At 67.7% G+C, this 18,035-nt stretch overlaps 4 protein-coding genes and 1 non-coding gene across 5 annotated transcripts in view; 2 read left to right on the forward strand and 3 right to left on the reverse strand.

Moving 5' to 3' along the window:
* The window catches only part of INAVA (innate immunity activator), a 6,969-nt gene extending 6,407 nt beyond the window's left edge, over positions 1 to 562 (reverse strand). Inside the window, exon 1 of the mRNA XM_026056847.1 lies at positions 517 to 562. Coding sequence (XP_025912632.1) covers positions 517 to 562 — 46 coding nt within the window. The remainder of the gene's footprint in view (positions 1 to 516) is intronic.
* A 5,285-nt stretch (positions 563 to 5,847) lies between these two features.
* Positions 5,848 to 7,494, reverse strand: LOC112961546 (probable G-protein coupled receptor 25). The gene has a single exon (XM_026056851.1). The coding sequence runs from the start codon at positions 7,436 to 7,438 to the stop codon at positions 6,365 to 6,367; it is 1,074 nt and encodes a 357-aa protein (XP_025912636.1). The 5' UTR covers positions 7,439 to 7,494; the 3' UTR covers positions 5,848 to 6,364.
* A 1,727-nt stretch (positions 7,495 to 9,221) lies between these two features.
* LOC112961542 (protein FAM107B-like) lies at positions 9,222 to 11,492 on the reverse strand. The gene is made up of 4 exons (XM_026056848.1): positions 11,444 to 11,492; positions 10,670 to 10,814; positions 10,414 to 10,555; positions 9,222 to 9,338 (listed from the first exon to the last, which is right to left on the reverse strand). The coding sequence occupies exons 1-4, from the start codon at positions 11,490 to 11,492 to the stop codon at positions 9,222 to 9,224; spliced, it is 453 nt and encodes a 150-aa protein (XP_025912633.1).
* Positions 11,493 to 12,540: 1,048 nt separating this feature from the next.
* On the forward strand, positions 12,541 to 13,987 carry TMEM167B (transmembrane protein 167B). Its single transcript, XM_026056852.1, has 3 exons — positions 12,541 to 12,619; positions 13,144 to 13,275; positions 13,375 to 13,987. The coding sequence occupies exons 1-3, from the start codon at positions 12,610 to 12,612 to the stop codon at positions 13,455 to 13,457; spliced, it is 225 nt and encodes a 74-aa protein (XP_025912637.1). The 5' UTR covers positions 12,541 to 12,609; the 3' UTR covers positions 13,458 to 13,987.
* Positions 13,988 to 14,843: 856 nt separating this feature from the next.
* LOC112961549 lies at positions 14,844 to 15,146 on the forward strand. The gene has a single exon (XR_003252055.1).
* Positions 15,147 to 18,035: the final 2,889 nt, after the last annotated feature.

The raw sequence follows: 18,035 nt of genomic DNA on the forward strand, positions 1-18,035 counted from the left end.
AGACACGGTCCCCCCCCCCCAAAACCCCGTGCCTCAGTTTCCCCTCGGAGCGAGCAGTGGGGGGGCAGCGGGCGCGCGCCCGCGGGGTTTGCACGCCGAGAGCCGGCCCCGAGCCCGGCGCGGCTGTGAAAAGCTGTGATTTTTTCCCGCGAGGAGGAAGAGGAGGAGGAGGGTGAAGGCCAGCCGGGAGGTGGAGGTGGGGGGAGGTTTTGCTCTGACTCAGCCGGCCCCGGAGCGAAACCCGGCTGAGTCAAACACGGTGCCGGGACCTGGCGGCGGCGGCAGCGCGGCCGTGCCCTCGGCGTGCGGGAGCCCCGCGGCGCGGGAATGTCCCCCCCACCGCTTTGCCCCGACCTGGGCAATCCCGCTTTTCCCAATGGCTTTTTTTTGCATTTTCCCACAGGGCCCGGGGCCGGCTCCTTGCCTCGACCTGCGCGCGGGGTGGGGAGGCCGGCGGCGCCGGCGCGGCTCGAGCCTCCGCGCCGGGAAACGCCGGCAGCGAGGGGAAGGGCTCACCCGAGTGCAGCATGATGCCGCTGTCCGTGTCGCTCGCCTCCTCCATGCCCGGGCCCGGGGGCACCTGCGCGGGAACGCCGAGACCATCAGCCCGCCTTGCACGCGCGTGTGCAAGCCCCYGTGCACCCGGCATGCTGACTCGCATGCGTGTGTGCAACCCTCCGTGCACCCGGCGTGCCCAGACTCACCCACGTGTGTGCAACACCCCCATGCACCTGCCGTGCCAGCCTTGCACACGCGTGTGCAACCCCCCGCGCACCCTTAGCCCCTCGCCGGCAGCAGCTCTCCGGGGCCGGAGGCCAAGTTTGCTCCTGGCGGAGCAGCCGGGCCCCACCGTGCCTCAGTTTCCCTCTGCGGGACCCCCCACCCCGTGCACCCCGTTTATCCGCGGCGACCCACGGTTTGGCCCTTTCCCGGCCGGACCTGGTGTCCCGCGGGGCCGCCGAGCCCCCTCCCGCCCGCGGCAGCAGGCGAGCGGCGCGTCATTGCCGGAGGGGGGAGGAAGGCGAGTCCGTGTTTGCTTTGCCTGCTCCTAGGGCCTACGATAAACAAAGGTGTGCAAAGGCGGCCTTCGCCCCGGCGTGGCCCGGGAGCGCCCACGGCAGGGCGCATCCACCTGGGAAAGGGGGTCCCGCAGGTGCCGGGGCCCGGCAGACGTGCGCGGAGCCGTTCCCGGCCGGGCTGGTTTCGCTGGGTGCCTCTCCCAGTTTTTATTTCGTTTCTGCCCGGGGTTCGCGCGGGCGCTCGGCTGCCTCCCGCGTGGAGGGTGAGGTGTTTTCCCAGCAGCGGTACGTGGGAAAGCTGCTTCCCCCCGGGGACGCCCCGTTTCCCGCAGGGGCCCCCGGGGCGAGGGTGGAGGAGCTGCCGCAGCGCTCGGCCTCACCGCAGCTCCCGGCCCCACGCGCAACGCTGCCGCCTGGGAACGCGCGAGCCGGAGGGCAGCGTCGGGCAGACAGCAGGTCCGCCAGGCTGCCTGGGGACTCGAGGCGCCTCGTTTCTCCTGCAGGACCTCCAAAAATCCCGGCGGTGGAAGTACCTGAAGCTCCTTGAGCGCGGGAGGGCAAAAGCCCAGCCGGGCCGCTTCACCCTCCACTTCGCCCCCTCTCTTCGGAGCCGAACTCGTGGCAGTGGGGTGCGAGACGCTCCGGTTTCCCCAGCGCGGCCCTCGGGGTGGCGGCGGCGGCGGCACCCAGCTGCAGCGGCTCGCGGGGCGACGGCGCTCTCTCTCCTCCCGGCGAGAGGCCGGCCCTCGTCTCCGCCTGGGAGATCGGAGGGAAGGAGAGGCAGCGTCACCCCCGCGCCGGCAGCCAAAATCGCCGCCGGGTTCGCCGCCGCTCAGCCCACGCACCCCGGCCTGGCAGCTCCCCGAGCCCTCCGTGGCGCTCAGCACGGGCCGCGTCCCGGTTTCCCCGATCGGCACCGCCGGCACGGCACGGCGCGGCCGCTCTCCCGGTTGGGTTCGGAGACCCCACACCGGTTCCGGGGCGGTTCTGCAGCGCCCAGCACCCCCCCGGCACAGGGCCAGGCGGGCGATGCCTCACCTGGGGCTGCCGGCTCGGCCGGGCGCCTCCCGCTGCCGCCGCTCCCCGGCTCTGCCTGCTCCTGGGAAAGTGGGCGACTTGTTTTGACTTGACTCGGAGGGGAGGAGCAGGTGAGCAACACCTTCCCGGCCGGATCCCTCCCGAGCCGGCCCGCCGTGCCACCGGGGCCGTGTCACCTCCCTGCCCGCCCCGGGCTGCCGGGGGCTGGGGCCACGCGGCCGCCACGCGCTCCCACCCTTCACCCCAACGCGCAGTCGGGGGGCACAGCGTGGCACGGCACAGCACGGCACAGCACAGTGTGGAACGGCGCTGCACGGCACGGCGTGGCACAGCCTGGCATGGGACTGCATGGCACAGCACGGCAAGGCATTGCACAGCATGGCATGGGATTGCATGGCATGGCACGGCACAGCATGGCATGGCACGGCACAGCACAGCATAGCACAGCATGGCATGGGATTGCATGGCACGGCACGGCACAGCATGGCATGGCACAGCATAGAACAGCATAGCACAGCATGGCATGGTACTGCATGGCACGGCATGGCACCGCACAGCACGGCACGGCATGGCACAGCATTGCAAGGCACAGCACGGCATGGCATGGCGTAACATGGCCTGGGCACGGCACGGCACAGCACAGCACGCTGGACACTTGCCATCCCCACGGCTCACCGCTCGGATCTCGGCATCCGCTCCTCCCTGGCAAGGAGCAGGGAGCCGCAAAGCCGGGCAGCGACCAGGCACGGTCCAGCTCCAGCTCCGGCTCCGGCTCTGGCTCCGGCTCCAGCTCCAGCTCCCTTTCGGCGCCAGTGAGTGCCGCCAGCCCCAATGCAGCCACAGCAGCCAGGAGGCCAGGTGAGGGCCATCATCTTCCCAAAACACTCCTCGATGCGGTGCCGCAGCCAGGCCAAGCGCAGCCACCCTGCGCCGTGGCCCTGCACTCACCGCAGCCCCGCGGGGATCCCCTCCGGAGCCGGCATCCCCAAAACGCTCYGGCGCAGGGCAGTGACACATCTGGGTGCCCGCACCGTCATCACAGTCCAGGTGGCGAGGGCGGTGGGCAGCGGGTGGAGGGGACAGGCGACGCCGGGCGGGTACCCTCATCTTCATCACGACGAAGCAAGGGCTGAGGCACGGCCGGGACAGGCACCAGCGGAGCCCAGGCTGCTGGCATCACACGGAGAGGAAAAGGGGCCAGGAAAAGGGAAGGAAGGACCAGGAGAAGGGGGCAAGCGAGCGCTGCCGGCTCTGCCTGGGGGCCGTGGGAACGGCGCTGCCGCGGGCTCGCAGCCGACGCGGGATGAATCATGGCAGGCTGCTGCGGTCGCGCTGGCCCCATCCTGTGCCGCCAGGAGCTGGGGCAGGTGATGGAAAGTCTGCCTCAGCCCGGCTTGCCGCCGACACCACCGGCCCGGGGAGGCCCCGCGCGTGACCACAGGCATCCCAGCACGGCGGCTGGTGCATCCGCAACGCCGGGGAGGGATCCTCTGGGCTGGGGGTGGGCACGGCCAGGAGGGCAGCGAGGAGCATGATGCCGGCTCTGGGGAAAGCCATGGGGGCCTCCCGGCATCGCTGCTGCCCACAGAGGAGGAGGAGGAGGAGGAGGGAGGTTCTTCTCCGGCTGAGCCCGTGTGACTGGGGCCTGCTCCAACATGCTGGCGGTTCGTGGGCGCGACGCTGGGGGCAGTGAGCTCCGCGGTGCCATGGGGGCCGGCGGGTGCCCTGGGAACCGGCTGCTCCAAGGGCAGCCCGAGGCACTGCTGGGGAGCTGAGCTGCTTCTGCCCAGGGCTTCCTCGCAGCTCCCAGCGTCATGCAGGCAGGGTGCAGGTAGGGGGTACAGGCAGGCAAGGGTGCAGGTTGGATGCAGGAAGGGGTGCAGATGGGAGGTGCATGGGCAGGGTTGCAGGTAAGGGGGTGCAGGCAGAGGTGCAGGCAGGGGAGGTGTGGGCAGGAGAGCTACAGGAGGTGCAGGCAGGAGAGGGTGCAGGCAGGGTGCAGGTAAGGGGTGCAGGCAGGGGAGGTGCAGGTAAGGGAGTGCAGGCAGGGGTGCAGGTAAGGGGGTGCAGGCAGGGGAGGTGTGAGCAGGAGAGCTACAGGAGGTGCAGGCAGGGGAGGGTGCAGGCAGGGTGCAGGCAGGGCAGGTAAGGGGTGCAGGCAGTTAAAGGTACACATTGGATGCAGGCAGGGTGCAGATAGGAGGTGCAGGCAGGGTTGCAGGTAAGGGGGTACAGGCAGGAGAGGGTGCAGGCAGGGGAAGGGCAGGCAGGGGTGCAAGCAAGGCTGCAGACAGGGGAAATGGGTACAGGCAGGGTGCAGGCAAGGGTGCAAACAGAGAACATGCAGGTGGGAGAGGATGCAGGCAGGGTGCAGGCAGGAGAGGTGCCCTGCGAATCCACGTTTTCTTATCCGCTTGCTCCTTTGAGATGCCAGTGAATCCTTCAGGAACTGTATAGCAACCCCCTGGTCCTTCCCGGACCCGGACACCAGGCGCACGGCTCTCCGGGCCCCGCGAGGCCGGGGTGCCCCCACCGAGCCTTGCTGCAGGTAACACCCCGGGGCACGGCCGCGCGCGGGGTTGGGGATGAGGAGGCAACGGGGAAGGAAACGGGCAGCCGAGGCCAGCTGGAGGGTGAGTATTTAGCGCCCATCGCCTGCCTGCAGGAGAGTCACCTGGGGCCGTTGGTGCGGCCGGGGCTGGCACGCATCTGCCTGGGTTTCTGATGTGGGGGGAGTCGTTTCTGTTTGTTTTTAACTCAAACGTAGAGTTCAGAAACCAAACCGCGGGTGCTTTCTCCCCGCCGGGGAGGCGGCACAGCACGGCCCTGCCTGGCCGGCGCCGGTGGCCGCACGCAGAGCGTCCTTGTGCCCCACTGGGTTTTTCCACCCCTGATGGCACAGACCAGGGGAAAACCACCTTAAACAGCAGAAATGCACCCAGAAAGTGTGGTCAGAGGGGAAAGCACGGTGCAGGATGGCCCCAGCGTGCAGTCAGGGCTTGTCCCCTCCCGAGGTCTGGGGAGACCCACGCCGCTCTCCGTCTTGGTCAGTAAATGTAGGCCAGCAGTGACACTTGTCCTGGGTGCACGGTGGCATTTCCAAGGGTGTCTCGTGGATGTTGATATTTTATTGGTATGATGATCGATATTTTATTCCCCTTCGAGCAACCCTGCAGGGGGCAAGGCAGGAAACCCCGGCAGTGCGGGGCCTCACGTAGAAAGAAAGTAAATGTGAAGAAAAATGGTTTAGAGCCGTTCAAGCAGGGGAAAACTCAGGGCGAAAAGGCAAGGAAAATGCTTGAGGCCTTGGTGCTGCTGCCTTCCCCATCAATGCCCACGCTCAAGGCCAACGGGGAGGTGCTGGGGAACGCACTGGCTCCGCCACGTCCCCTGTGCGGGGTGGCCGGGACGTGCCGGCTTCCTCCGTGAGTGCGTGTCCCTGAGCACGGGGACCCCCGATGTCCCCCGCGGTCCGTGCGCTGGGAAACGGCGGCCCGTTTTGCAAGGCGCGTGCTTTGGAGGCGCGCGTTGGAGGTGGCTCCGTGAAATGGAGGCGCGCGTTAGGAGATGGCTGTCCCGCATTGGCCCGGGCACGGGAAAGCCGTGGCAGAAAGGGCACAGTTGCAGAAAGGCCGTCTCAAAAAGCCCAGAGTAATGGTTTCTAATCGAGTAACGGTGGCTCAAAATTTCCACAAGCAGCCCGGAGCCAGGCTGCCAAGTGCTGCCACCGAAAGCAGCAGTTCGCACAGACATCTGCCCCGGCATCGGCAAAGTTTCTTTGAACCACAGCTGAGCATTAAAACATATTTATTCCACCAGCAGGTTATAAAAATAGCTGTTTATAAGCCTAAAATTACTGCTCAAAGTGGGCACGTAGATTCCTGCTTGCAAACCTATTTCTTTTAACTTGCTAAGCTTATTAAGAGCATTTGATCATATGATTACTTAACCGAGAGAGAGTGCTACAGTTTTGGGTTGTAGGAACACGGTTGCGGTTGTTCTGCCTGTATTATCGACGTGTTTGAGAAGCACAGAAAAATCGCACAGGAGCAGCAATAGCGCTGCAAGACAAGTGCAGCAGCTAGCGGAATCGGTGCAAGGAATTGCACCGTGTGCCAGGGCTGATGCTACCTGCAATGGCTTTGTTTAATCAAGCTCATAATCACACGGTAGGTCTGAAATCACGGCGGCCGTGGAGGGACGGTGTTGGGCGCTGGGAAACCGTCACCCTGCGACAAGCCCAGGCGCTTGCTTAAGCTCAGCCTTCCCGAAACGACCTGCTGGTTTGGCCCCCAGCCCTTCCCCTCTTACGCTGCTGGCTGGTGCCCCAGCGATGTGGGTGGCTTGGTCCTGACGCCAAAGATGAGGCTGGACTCGGTCACGGAGGACGTTGTGGCCACGTTGCGCCCCTTCGCCGCCGGGGAAAGGCAGAGCACCCGGAGACCCGGGCGCAGCAGCTGGCGCCGGAAGTGGCGATCCATCAAGGTGTAAATGATGGGGTTGATGCAGCTATTCATGAAGGCCAAGCACGTGCTGCTGGAGATGACCCACCTCAAGGCCTCCTCCTCCACCTCGGAGAGGACCAGCATCTCCTTCGCGATGAAGAAGAGCAACACCTTGCAGACATTCAAGGGCAGCCAGGAGCAGATGAAGGCTCCGATGATGGTGAAGATGATCCGGTGGGAGTTCCTCATCCCCTTCCCCAGCCTAATGTGCCTGTGCAGCTGGTAGTAGATGGAGCAGTAGCAGAACAAGATGACCACCAAGGGCAGGATGAAGGTGAGGAAGACCATAGCCAGGCTGAAATCCTCCCCATCCTTGTCCCAACAGTCATCTCCATCTAGCTGCCGGTACTCCAGAGATGGTGCACCCAGGAAGAGGGACACGACCCAGATCAGCCCACAGGTGACAAAGATGTGCCTCTTGGACCCTGTCATCTTGGTGTCCAGCACCTTCCTGACGACCAGGTAGCGCTCCACGCTCAGGGCGGTGAGGAAGAGGATGCTGGAGCAGCGGTTCACGTTGATGGCATAGCTGCTCACCTTGCAAAGCCCTTCCCCAAACTGCCAGCGGTTCCCACAGGCGCCTGCCACGACCCAGAGGGGCAGGGTGCAGACGAAGATCATGTCGGCCACGGCCAGGTTCAACACAAAAGTATCCACCATCCTCTTGTTGCCTCTCTTCTTGGCCATCAGCACAATCACAAAGAGGTTCCCCACGAAGCCAAGGAGGAAGATGAAGGAGTAGAGGATGGGGATAAAGATCGTCATGTAGGACGACTCCCACCTGGAGGAATGCTCCTCTGTCCCCGTGGAGTTGTCCCCCTCTGGGTAATAGTAGTCTGCGGACACCGTGAGGTCCTCGGCTGCTTCGGGACCCATGTCGGCATCCCCAGCGTCTCGCCCCAAGTGCGGGCAGGGACGGCAGCACTCGGCCCCGTGGCACCGTGCCCCCTCCCCGGCCGCCCTGGGTGGTGCTCACCTCGCCCAGTGGTTTGGTTGTTGATCTGTAACCTGCTCAAACGGTTTTGCACTTCCTTTCGTACAGGGGCAAGAGCTGCAGGGTGGAAGGGTGCCGGAGGGTATGAGGTGAGCCGCATTTAATTTTGGAAACAGAAAAACAACAAGAAAAACAAAGAGAGAAAAGAAACCCCCAGAGGAGGGGGGAAGGATGGTCTGGGGGTGGAGAAAGGCTCTTCACCAGCAGGTGAAGGCCAAATGCCCCAGGTGGACCCAAATCCACCCCAGCCTAGGTCTCTCCCAGGCCCCATAGGCTCATGGAGGGCTGGAGAAGATGCAGGGAAGTTTGGGGCAGGCAGTGGCTGTTCAATCCCAAGGGATTCCCAGTTTTCTCATTTTGGTGGTGAGATGTGGGGCTGGATGGGCTGCCGGAGCCCACGGCGGTGGGGCCTGCTGGGCTCCCAGGGATGGGCATCACCCTGGCTCCGTTTCTCCCCAAAAGCGCTCATAGGTGCTTGGGCAATTGGCCATACTCAAGCTGTCCGGCCACCTCCCGCTCTGCATCCGCCTTGCAGCTCTCCTTGTCCCAGCGAGCTCAAAATCCTCCCCCCGATCCCTGCCCTGCGCGGCGCATTTACACCGCAAACCAAGGCAAAGCCTCCCCGGCGCGGCCCCGGGCACGTTCGCTCCGAGAAAGCCAGACAAAAGTGTTTATTTTTTTCAAAGAAAAGAGCAAAGCCAGGTGCACAGGCGTGACGGGTTGGAGCGAGGCCGTTGCCCTTTGGGCGCGCGCCGCGAGCCCGAAGCCGCCCCCGGGGTTGCCCCCGGCTCTGCCAGCTCATTACGGTCTCCCGCGTCCCCCGGGCGCTCTTGCTCTCACCGCCCAGAGACGCCGAAAGCGCCGTACCCGCAGCCGCCTCTAACCACAAGCCATCCCGGAATGACATGACCACCCTCGCCGGCAGGAAAGCGTTTCCCAGCATCCTGCGCCGGGATGCCGGGGGCTCACGGCGGCAGTGCCACCGGATTGCAGCACGGGAAGCCCTTAGGCACTCGCGGTGCAGGAGGGGCAGGGAGCCGGCGCCCTGCCCGGGCTCTCCCGCCGCAGCGCGGGCCGTGGTCGGCATGCCGGGTGCAGCACCCACGGGCGCCGCGCGCCGGGTGGCAGCCCCCCGGGGTTCATTTTTGGAGGGCGAGAGCGTGCAAATCCCGGCTGGCTGCAGGGCGTGCAACGCTCCATCGCCGCGCTGCACCCCGGCACTACAGCGAACGCCGTGCCAGAGCCGAAACGGGGGGGGGGGGGGCGAACCCGCAACTTGGCAGGACGGCTGGCGGTCCCCGCGGCGGGGTAAAAATACCCGGGGGTTTTCTAGCCCCGGGGGGGTTTCTGCAGCTCGGCTGGTGCCGGCAGCCGCCGCGGCGGGGCGAGAGGCATGCACCCCCCGCGGGGGCCCTGCTTTTGCTTTCGCTCTCGGGAGGCCGGGGGGCGCGGGATGCCCCCTCCCGCCCCGCGGCCGGCACCACCGCGCTTACCGATGTCCTTAAGCGACTTAAAGCGTGGCCGGTTTATTTATAGGCAGCTAAGCGCAGGCGTGCAGGCAGGGTGCAGCTGCGGGGAGCTAATTCCCCCTCCCCAGGCCGGGGGCAGCCAGTGCCCGGCGCGGTGAGGGGTGCCACGGCGAGGGGTTCCCGGCACCGGCCCCGCTCACGTCTGCCTGATGCCCGGCTCCGGTGACAGCTCGATCCTCCGCAGGCTCTCCCGGACTCGGAGGAACTCGGGCTGGCGCTCTGGCTCCCGGCCCAGGGCTGCCTCCCGCTCGTGCTGCCGGGAGAGGGGCCGCCGGCGTGAGGGGCAGCCACAGCCCCCGGCCCGCCTCCCACAGCCGTTCCCCAAACCAGTCTTCCTCGGCCGTTCCCCGGATCTGGCCTCCCTCGGCCATTCCCCAACACGGCCTCCTTCGATTGTCCTCCGACCCGGCCTCCCTCGGCCATTCCCAAGATCCGGCCTCCCTCGGCCATTCCCCAACACGGCCTCCCTCAATTGTCCTCCGACCCGGCCTCCCTCGGCCATTCCCCAATACGGCCTCCTTCGATTGTCCTCCGACCTAGCATCCCTTGGCCATTCCCAAGATCCAGCCCCCTCGGCCATCCCCAGACCCGGCTTCCCTCGGCCATGCCCTGAGCTGGCCTCCCTCAACCGTTCCCCAACTCAGCCTCCCTCGGCCTTCCCTCAAACTGGCCTCCCTCGGCCAAGCCCCACATCCAGCCTCTCTCGGCCATCCCTGAACCAGCCTCCTTCGGCCATCTCCCAACCTGGCTTCCCTTGACTGTCCTCTGACCTGGCCTTCCTTGGCCATTCCCTGAACCAACCTCCCTCGGCCATTCCCCAGATCCGGCTCCCTTGGCCATTCCCCAACCCAGCCTCTCCCAGCCTTTCCTCAAACCAGCCTCCCTTGGCCAACCCCCATATCCAGCCTCCCTCGGCCGTCCCCTGACCCAGCCTCCCTCCGCTGTCCCCCAAGCCAGCCTCCCCCACTTGTTCCCCAGATCTAGTCTCCCTTGACCGTCCTCTGACCCAACTTCCCTTGGCCATCCCCCAAACCGGCCTCCCTCGGCCATCCCCCAGATCTAGCCTCCCTCAGCTGTCCCCTGGATCTGGCCCCTGGGACAATGAGGAATGGACGGAGGGCCGAAAAAGGTATGGATGGAGGGATGGATGGAGAGATCTGTGCAAGGGTGAAGGGAGGAAGGTATGGAGGAAGGATGGCTGGGCTAGAGAGATGGATGGATGGATGGATGGGAGTGGATGGAGAACAGAGGGATGAAGGAAAGAGGGACAGACAGGCAGGCATGTGGATGGAGGGACGGATGGAGGGGGCAAGAAGGACAGCGCGGACCTCTTCGAGCCTCTGCTGCCGTTTCCTCAGCTGCTGCTCCAAGTCCGTGGTGGGCCCACGCTGCTCCTCCTGCCGCCGCTGCCTCAGCCGCCGGCTCTCCAGCACCCGTGGGAGCTCGGCCATGTGCCGGGGCAGGATCCCCCTGTGGGGATGGTGGGACTGGTCTCACTGTGGTGGCCAGCCCCACCACCCCGCTGGCCCCACTCAGGGACCGTCCCGTACCCCAGCCCCACATCCTGGCCCCAGCTCCACTTACCTCCCATGAGTGAAGAGCAGCTCCCAGTGCAACTCCCGGTGGCGCCAGGACTCCCGCGCAGGGTTTGGCACCTTCCTCGGCTGGATGAGGCCCTCAGGGCCATCAGCAGCTGGGGCCAGGGTGAGGCCGTGGCTGCCATCACCCTCTGGGGTGGAAAGCGGGAGTCACCAGGGGACAGGGTCCCTGGGGATGGGGTCACCAGGGCAATGGGGTCACCAGGCAACAGGGCCACCAGGGGATGACATCCCTGGGGATGGGGTTACCAGGGGGACAGGGTGACCAGGGGGACAGGGTCATCAAGGGGATGGGGTCACCAAGGGGACAGGGTCATCAGGGGTACCGGGTCACCAGGAGATGGGGTCACTGACAGACGAGGTCACTGGGGAACCCCATCACCAGGGTCACTAGAGGGACAGGGTCACTGGGGATAGGGTCACCAGGGGGACAGGGTGACCAGGGGGACAGGGTCACCAAGGGGATGGTGTCACCAAGGGGATGGGGCCACTAGGGGGACATGGTCACCAAGGGATGGGGTGACCTCCAGGGCACTGCAGGACCAGGGTCAGAGGGGGCTCAGGGCTGCCCCAGGGGACAGGTCCCACTCCAGAGAGCGCCAGTCTCCCCGTGCTGGGACACGCTGTCCCGCCCCAGCACAGGGCGCCAGCCCCCTTGTCCCCTGGCTGGCATCTCGGCTGTCACAGCCCAGGTCCCCGTGTGCCACCTACCTCCCAGCGCCCTCCAAACCCCTTCAGGTGCCCTCCAGGTTCCCCTCACCTGGCTCCAGTGTGCTGTCCCTGTCCCCAGGCCACCCTGTGGTCCCCATCGCCCCTTGGGTCCTCATCACCCCTCAGGTCCCCATTGCTCCTCAGGTCCCCATCACTCCTCAGGGTCCCCATTGTCCCTTCAGGTCCCCTTGCCCCGTGGGGTCCCCATGGCCCCTCGGGGTCCCCATAACCCTGCAGGTCTCCATCATCCCTTGGGATCCCCATTGCCCCTCAGGTCCCCACCACCCTTCGGGTCTCCATCACCCCTCATATCCCCATTGTCCCTTGGGTCCCCATTTCCCCCAGGGTCCCCATGGTCTCACTCTGGCATCCCGATCCCGGGGGAGCCCCACTCCGGGCAGATGGCCCCATGCCGCCCCTCTGCCCGTGCTCCCCTCACCCTTCCCCACATCCACCCCCCACATTAACTCTGGAACCTAAGGATGGCAAGGGGATAGCTGGACTTTGGGCTCCGGGACATCAGTGTGGCACCTGGGGACGGGTCCTGGGGTGGATGGACAGGACCCCCTGTGCTGTCCCCTCCGAGCCCCGGCATGGAGGAGGGTCCCAGGCCGAGCAGTCTCAGGCTGGCGGCGCTGCTCCCCCGCCGACACCTGCCGCCGCAGCACCTGGACCCCTGCTGCCACCCCAGGTCACCGGGACCCTGCCCTCACTGGGAGCATTGGGGCCACTGGGAGCACTGGGGTCACAGGGCTCCCACTGGTGTCACTGGGATCACTGGGATTGCTGCTGTCACTGGGATCATTGGTGTCACTGGGCCCCACTGGTGTCACTAGTGTTACTGGGACCACTGGGCTCCCACTGCTGTCTCCAGCTCCACCGGTGTCACTGTGGTCCCACTGGGTTATGGGGACTGGGCGCACTGGGGGTGGCGGGAGGGGCGCTGCCTGCTGCTGGCCGTTACTGGCCCTTACTGGGGGTAGGTATCCCCTCATAGGCGCTCGATTGAGCACGCCTGCTCCCGCAGGCCGGTGCGACTGCCTTCGCCTTGCGGCTCGGCCCTCGGCTGGCTGTGCCTGGCCAGAGCCATCGGCGCTCGACCGGCCGTGCCTGGAATTTCCGCCGTCGCGTTGGCCGAGGCGGGGCGGGGCCGGCGCGTGCGCAGAGGCCGCGGGGCCGCGGGGCGGGGGGCGCTGACGGGACCCCGCCGCCGCCATGACCAACGGTGAGGGGCGCCGGACGCCTGGGCCCCGGACGCCTGGGCCCCGGGGGGGAGGGGGCGCCGGTCGCCTGGGCCCCCCCGGGGAGGGAGGGCTCGGACGCCTGGGCCCCCCAGTTGGGGGGGAGGGGACAGACAAGCCGCTCGGACGCCTGGGACCCTCTGGGCTGGGGCCAGCTCGGACACTGGGGTTGCCCGGGGGGGAGGGGTGGCAAAGCTCGGACGCCTGGGCCCCTGGGGAGGGGAGGAGAAGGGAGGGGAGGGGAGAGAGGCCTCGGACGCCTGGGTCCCCCCCAGGGTGGGGGGGGGTGGAGAAATTGGGACATCTGGGTCCCCCCGGGGAGGAGGCCTCGGACACCTGGGTCCCCTCCGGGCAGGGGAGAAGGGAAGGAGGCCTGGGCTGCCTGGATGCCCCGGGGGAGGGATGGGGTGTGAAACGGGGACACCTGAGTCTCCCTATTGGGGGGGAGGGGAGGCTGGGACATCTGGGTCCCCCCGGGGGGGGGCCCGCTGACGCCCCCCCCCCGCAGTGTACTCGCTGGACGGGCTGCTGGTGTTCGGGCTGCTCTTCGTGTGCACCTGCGCCTACCTGCGGAAGGTGCCGCGCCTCAAGGCCTGGCTGCTGTCGGAGAAGCGCGGCGTCTGGGGTGTCTTCTACAAGGGTGAGCCGGGGGCGCCAGGGAGGACGGGCGGGGGGCCGGCCCCCGTGCGGGGCCCCTCGCGCCCGTCCCGCCACCGACACCTCTGCCTCGGCCYCGCAGCTGCCGTCATCGGTACCAGGCTCCACGCTGCCGTGGCCGTGTCCTGCGTCCTCATGGCTTTCTACGTCCTCGTGGTGAAGTGATCCCGGAGCAGCCCGGACACCGTGGTGCGTCATCCGGTACCGATCCTGCCGCCCTCGGCCTCGTCGCCCCGAGTGGGAGCCGCCGCGGCCCGGTGCCGCGCTCAAGCCCGTCTCATCCCCGTTGACGGGGCCCTGCGGCAATGGATGGCACTGGGCCGTGCTTCAGCTCTTGGAAAGGGAATTCCCTGATGGAGCAGCGGGCAAGGGGTTCGGCCCCGCAGCGGGGCCGGAGCCCACCAGGCCCTGCCACTCCTCAAGGAGAGAGAAAACCGTGCCGTGCCCCATGAGCACCTCATGCCGGCCCGGCCGCAGCCCCGCACGGCGCCCCGGCACCTCTGCCGTGCAGGGCCAGGCGGCGAGGAGGGACGCTCTTATTTAAGCTCCAGGAATTCTTCGCTACGCTGGGACCGCGCTGTGTCCCTCGGCGGGGGGGGGGGGACGCCCCCGTCTCCCTCTAGCTGCAGTTTTTTAACCCCCCGTTTATAAACTCTGGACCCCAACGTGCAAATAAAACTGGGGGTTTCCCTGCCGCTGCCGGCGTCTTCCCTGGGGCTCCAGCGCGTCCCCGGGGCGAGGGGCCGGGAACGTCGCCGCACGCGGGCTGGCCGCGGCCCCATCCCGCCCGTGCGCCCGGGGTGAGCGTGCAAGGCCGGGTGTGTGTGCAGGCGGACCGGCGTGCTGGGGCAGGGCTTGTGGGCATGCACCCCCCCCCCCCGGGGGGCAGGGTACAGCTGAGGTGGGGGGGACACACCAAGGGAGTGAATGTGCGAAGTGAGGGTGCACACGTGCACGCCTGGGCTGTGCACATGCGCGTGTGTGCTCACAGCATGGTGTGTAAGGGCTGGCTGTGCGTGCCCATGCTCGCAGGCASACGCAGGGGGCTGTTGTGCAAGGGCTGGGGGAGCATGTGGGTGGGTGGGTGTGCAAGGGCGAGGTGTGCACGCGTGCGCGCATCCCCAGGGACGGGTGTATAAGGGCAGGATGTGTGCGTGCATCCCTGGGGTGGGTGTGCAAAGGCCGGGGGTGCACGCGCGCGTTTGTGTGTGCACCGCCAGGGGTGGGTGTGCGAGGGCAGGGTGGGTGTCTGTGGGTGCACACCCCTCCCTCGGGCACCCTGGGCATCCCTGCCAAGGGCCGGGTGCGTGTGCGTGTGCGCGCACGCCCGGGGACAGGTGTGCAAGGGCCGCGTGCACGCGCGTGCGTCAGCGCCCACGCGCGTGCCCGTGCACCCCGGGGCCAGGTGCGCATGCGTGTGTGCGGCTCCCCCCTCCCCACCCGGCGCGCCGGGGCCGGGCGCGCATGCGCGGTGCGGACCCGAGTCCTCCGGCCGCGGGGGGGCGCGCTCGGAGGGGGCGTGGCCTCCGCTTCCCGGCGGGCCCCGGGCGCGCTATAAGAAGGGAGGCGGGGCGGGGCGCGCGCGGAGCGGCGGCGCGGGTGCGTGTGCAAGGGGGGTGCGTGTGCGCGTGCGAGGGCGCCGCTCCCCCTCCCTACACGTTGATCTTATTTGATCGGGGGGGGGGGCCGGCCCCCCCCCGGCGTGAGAAGACCCCTCCTGCGAAGCCCCCTCCCGGGGCGCTGTGCAGCGAGACCGCTCCGGCGGCGCGGACGTGATGAGTCGATCAGATAGACGAGGCCGGATCCCCGGGTGYCCCGGGCCCGGCCCCTGAGTACGAGGCGATTCTGATCCGCTCCAGCCGCCGGGGCCTTGCACGGGGCCGTGCAACGGGTGAGCTTTGCACAAGGCCCGTGCAAGCTACGTGCGACGCGCGTGAGCTTTGCATAAGGCCATGCAAGCTCTATACAGCGTGCAAGCTTTGCATAGGGCCCCGAAAGCCCCACGCAACGTGCAGGAGCTTTGCGCAGGGTCGTGCGCTGAGCGTGAGCCGTGCACAGGGCCGTGTAAGCGCCCCACGATGCGCGTGACGTTTGTATGGGACACGGGGCCTTGCAAGCCCCGTGTGCGCGGTTAGTATGGGGCCGTGCGACGCGCAGTAGCGTTGCACGGGGCCGCGCGAGCTCTGTGCAGCAGGCGGGAGCTTTGCACGGGGCCACGCGACGTTTGTGCAAGACACGGGGCCGTGCAAGCCGCGCGCAAGCTTGGTGCAAGGCGCGTGAGCCTGGGGTGACGCAGCCCGTGTCCCCCCCCCTCCCCAAGCAGCTCTGTCCTCGGCGCGGGAGCGAGGACGCCAGGTCTGGCCACGCTCAGGCGTTTACTGCGGGCGAGGAGGCTCCTAGCAGGAGAAGAAGCCGCCGTTCTCCTTGCGGGAGTAGCCGCTGTTGGTGGCGGCGTTGTGGGGACGCTCTGCCGGAGGGGGACATGGGGTCGGCCAGGAGCGTGCGGAGAGCCGAGACTGTGGGCTGTGTCCCCAGGCCATTGTGGATGGAGATGTGTCCCCATGCTGGAGCCATGTCTCCATGCCACCATGGATGGCACCATGCCCCTGTGGTCCCAGCCCTGTCCCCATGCCCCCATGGTCCCAGCCATGTCCCTGTTCCCCCATGGTCCCAGTCCCGTCTCCATGCCTCCATGGTCCCAGCCATGTCCCCATACCACCCTGGATAGAGCCATGTCCCTGCACCTCAGCCATAGCCATGTCCCCATGTCACCATGGTCCCAGCCATGCCACCATGGTCCCAAGCATGTCCCCATAGTCCCAGCCATGTCCTCGTGGTCCCAGCCATGCCCCCATGGTCCCAGCCCTGTCCCCATGCCACCATGGTGCCAGCTGTGTCCCTGTGCCACTGTGATCCCAGCCATGTCCGCATGCCCCCATGGTCCCAGCCGTGTCCCTGCACCACCCTGGATAGAGCCATGTCCCTGCACYGCAGCCATAGCTATGTCCCCATGCCATCATGGTCCCAGCCATGCCACCATGGTCCCAACCATGTCCCCATAGTCCCAGCCATGTCCCCATGGTCCCAATCCTGTCCCTGTGCCACCATGATCCCAGCCATGTCCGCATACCCCCATGGTCCCAGCTGTGTCCCCGCGCCACCCTGGATAGAGCCATGTCCCTGCACTTCAGTTATAGCCATGTCCCCATGTCACCATGGTCCCAAGCATATTCCCCCACCATGGTCCCAGCCATGTCCCCATACCCCCATGGTCCCAGCCGTGTCCCCACACCACCCTGGATGGAGCCATGTCCCTGCACCGCAGCCATAGCCATGTCCCCATGCCACCATGGTGCCAGCCATGTCCCCATGGTCCCAACCATGTCCTCATGGTCCCAGCCATGTCCACATACCCCCATGGTCCCAGCCATGCCACCATGGTCCCAACCATGTCCCCGTGGTCCCAACCATGTCCCCATGGTCCCAGCCATGTCCCCATGCCCCCAAGGTCCCAGCCCTGTCCCCATGCCACCACAGCTCTCGCATCCCCCCCCATGCCCGCCCGGTGTGGCACCCTACCGATGGCGCCCTGGATGCTGTGCACGGAGGCCTTGGTGGGGCTGACCCAGCGGCGCACCGGGGGCCGCGCCGGGTGCTGCTCCGCCGGCGGGGTCCCACGTGGCGCCCTGCAGCCGGGACAGGGGCTGAGCCCGGCACCGCCAGCACGGGGAGGGGGGACAGGGACGCGGGGCGGCCACCACTCACCCGCGGGGCTGCGCCGGGCCACCGTCGTCATCGTCATCGGGGGCCCGGCGGGCCTTGGCGGCGCTGCACAGCGTGGCCGTGGCGTGCAGGCGGCTCCAGGGCCCCCCCGGCTCCGCGCCCGGCCGGGGCTGAGGACGGCCAGCTCGTGACACCCACGGCCCGGCCGGCAGCGAGGCCCCGGGGGGGGGGGGGGGGGTGGGGAAGCGCGGTGATGCCCGGTCTCCTCCCGGCTTCTTTCACCCCAATTTCCACCCTCCTACCTGCGGGGGGGCCGGGCCGGGGGGGCCCCGCGGGGCCGGGTCCTTGGGGGGCGCCATCCGCCGCCGGGCCGGTGCTCGGCGCTGCGCCTCTTGGCGGCGCCGTTGCCGGGGAACGGGGCGGGCGGGGCCGGCCGGGGGGGGGGGCCAAGGTGCCGTTGCACCGGGGTAGGGGGGGCCTCGTGCACGGTGCCGTTGCACCGGGGCCCCGCGCCCAGTGTCATTGCCCTGCACGGTGTCATTGCACCCCGGGGGGCTGTGCCCGGTGCCGTGCCCGGTGGGGCCCTGCACGGTGCCATTGCACCGGGAGGCCCTGCGCGATGACGTACCCGGGGCMCCATGCCCGGTGCCGTGCAAGGTGCRGAGCYCTGCACGGTGCTSCTKTAYCGGGACCCCGTGCCCGGTGCAGAGCCCTGCACGGTGCCGTTATACCGGGACCCCGTGCCCGGTGCGGAGCTCCGCACGGTGCCATTGCAGGGGGTCCCCATGCCCGGTGCCGTGCAAGGTGCGGAGCCCTGCACGGTGCCGTTGCACGGGGGCCCCGTGCCCGGTGCGGGGCCCTGCACGGTGCCGTTGCACGGGGGCCCCGTGCCCGGTGCAGAGCCCCGCACGGTGCCGTTATACCGGGACCCCATGCCCGGTGCCGTGCAAGGTGCGGAGCCCTGCACGGTGCTGCTCTACCGGGTCCCCGTGCCCGGTGCGGAGCCCCGCGCGGGTCCGT

Source organism: Apteryx rowi, unplaced genomic scaffold (genome assembly GCF_003343035.1).
Source record: "Apteryx rowi isolate R43461 unplaced genomic scaffold, aptRow1 scaffold_1330, whole genome shotgun sequence".
NCBI lineage: Eukaryota > Metazoa > Chordata > Aves > Apterygiformes > Apterygidae > Apteryx > Apteryx rowi.

What these genes read in the sequence shown, in the direction of transcription:
- LOC112961546 (XM_026056851.1), bottom strand. Translation starts at nt 7,438, where the DNA reads ATGGGTCCCGAAGCAGCCGAGGACCTCACGGTGTCCGCAGACTACTAT.
- LOC112961542 (XM_026056848.1), bottom strand. Translation starts at nt 11,492, where the DNA reads ATGGGGACCACAGGGTGGCCTGGGGACAGGGACAGCACACTGGAGCCA. An exon ending in CTGCTCTTCACTCATGGGAG is followed by an intron (nt 10,556 to 10,669) that starts GTAAGTGGAGCT and finishes CCATCCCCACAG; the next exon opens with GGGGATCCTGCCCCGGCACA. An exon ending in GGCAGCAGAGGCTCGAAGAG is followed by an intron (nt 9,339 to 10,413) that starts GTCCGCGCTGTC and finishes CTCTCCCGGCAG; the next exon opens with CACGAGCGGGAGGCAGCCCT.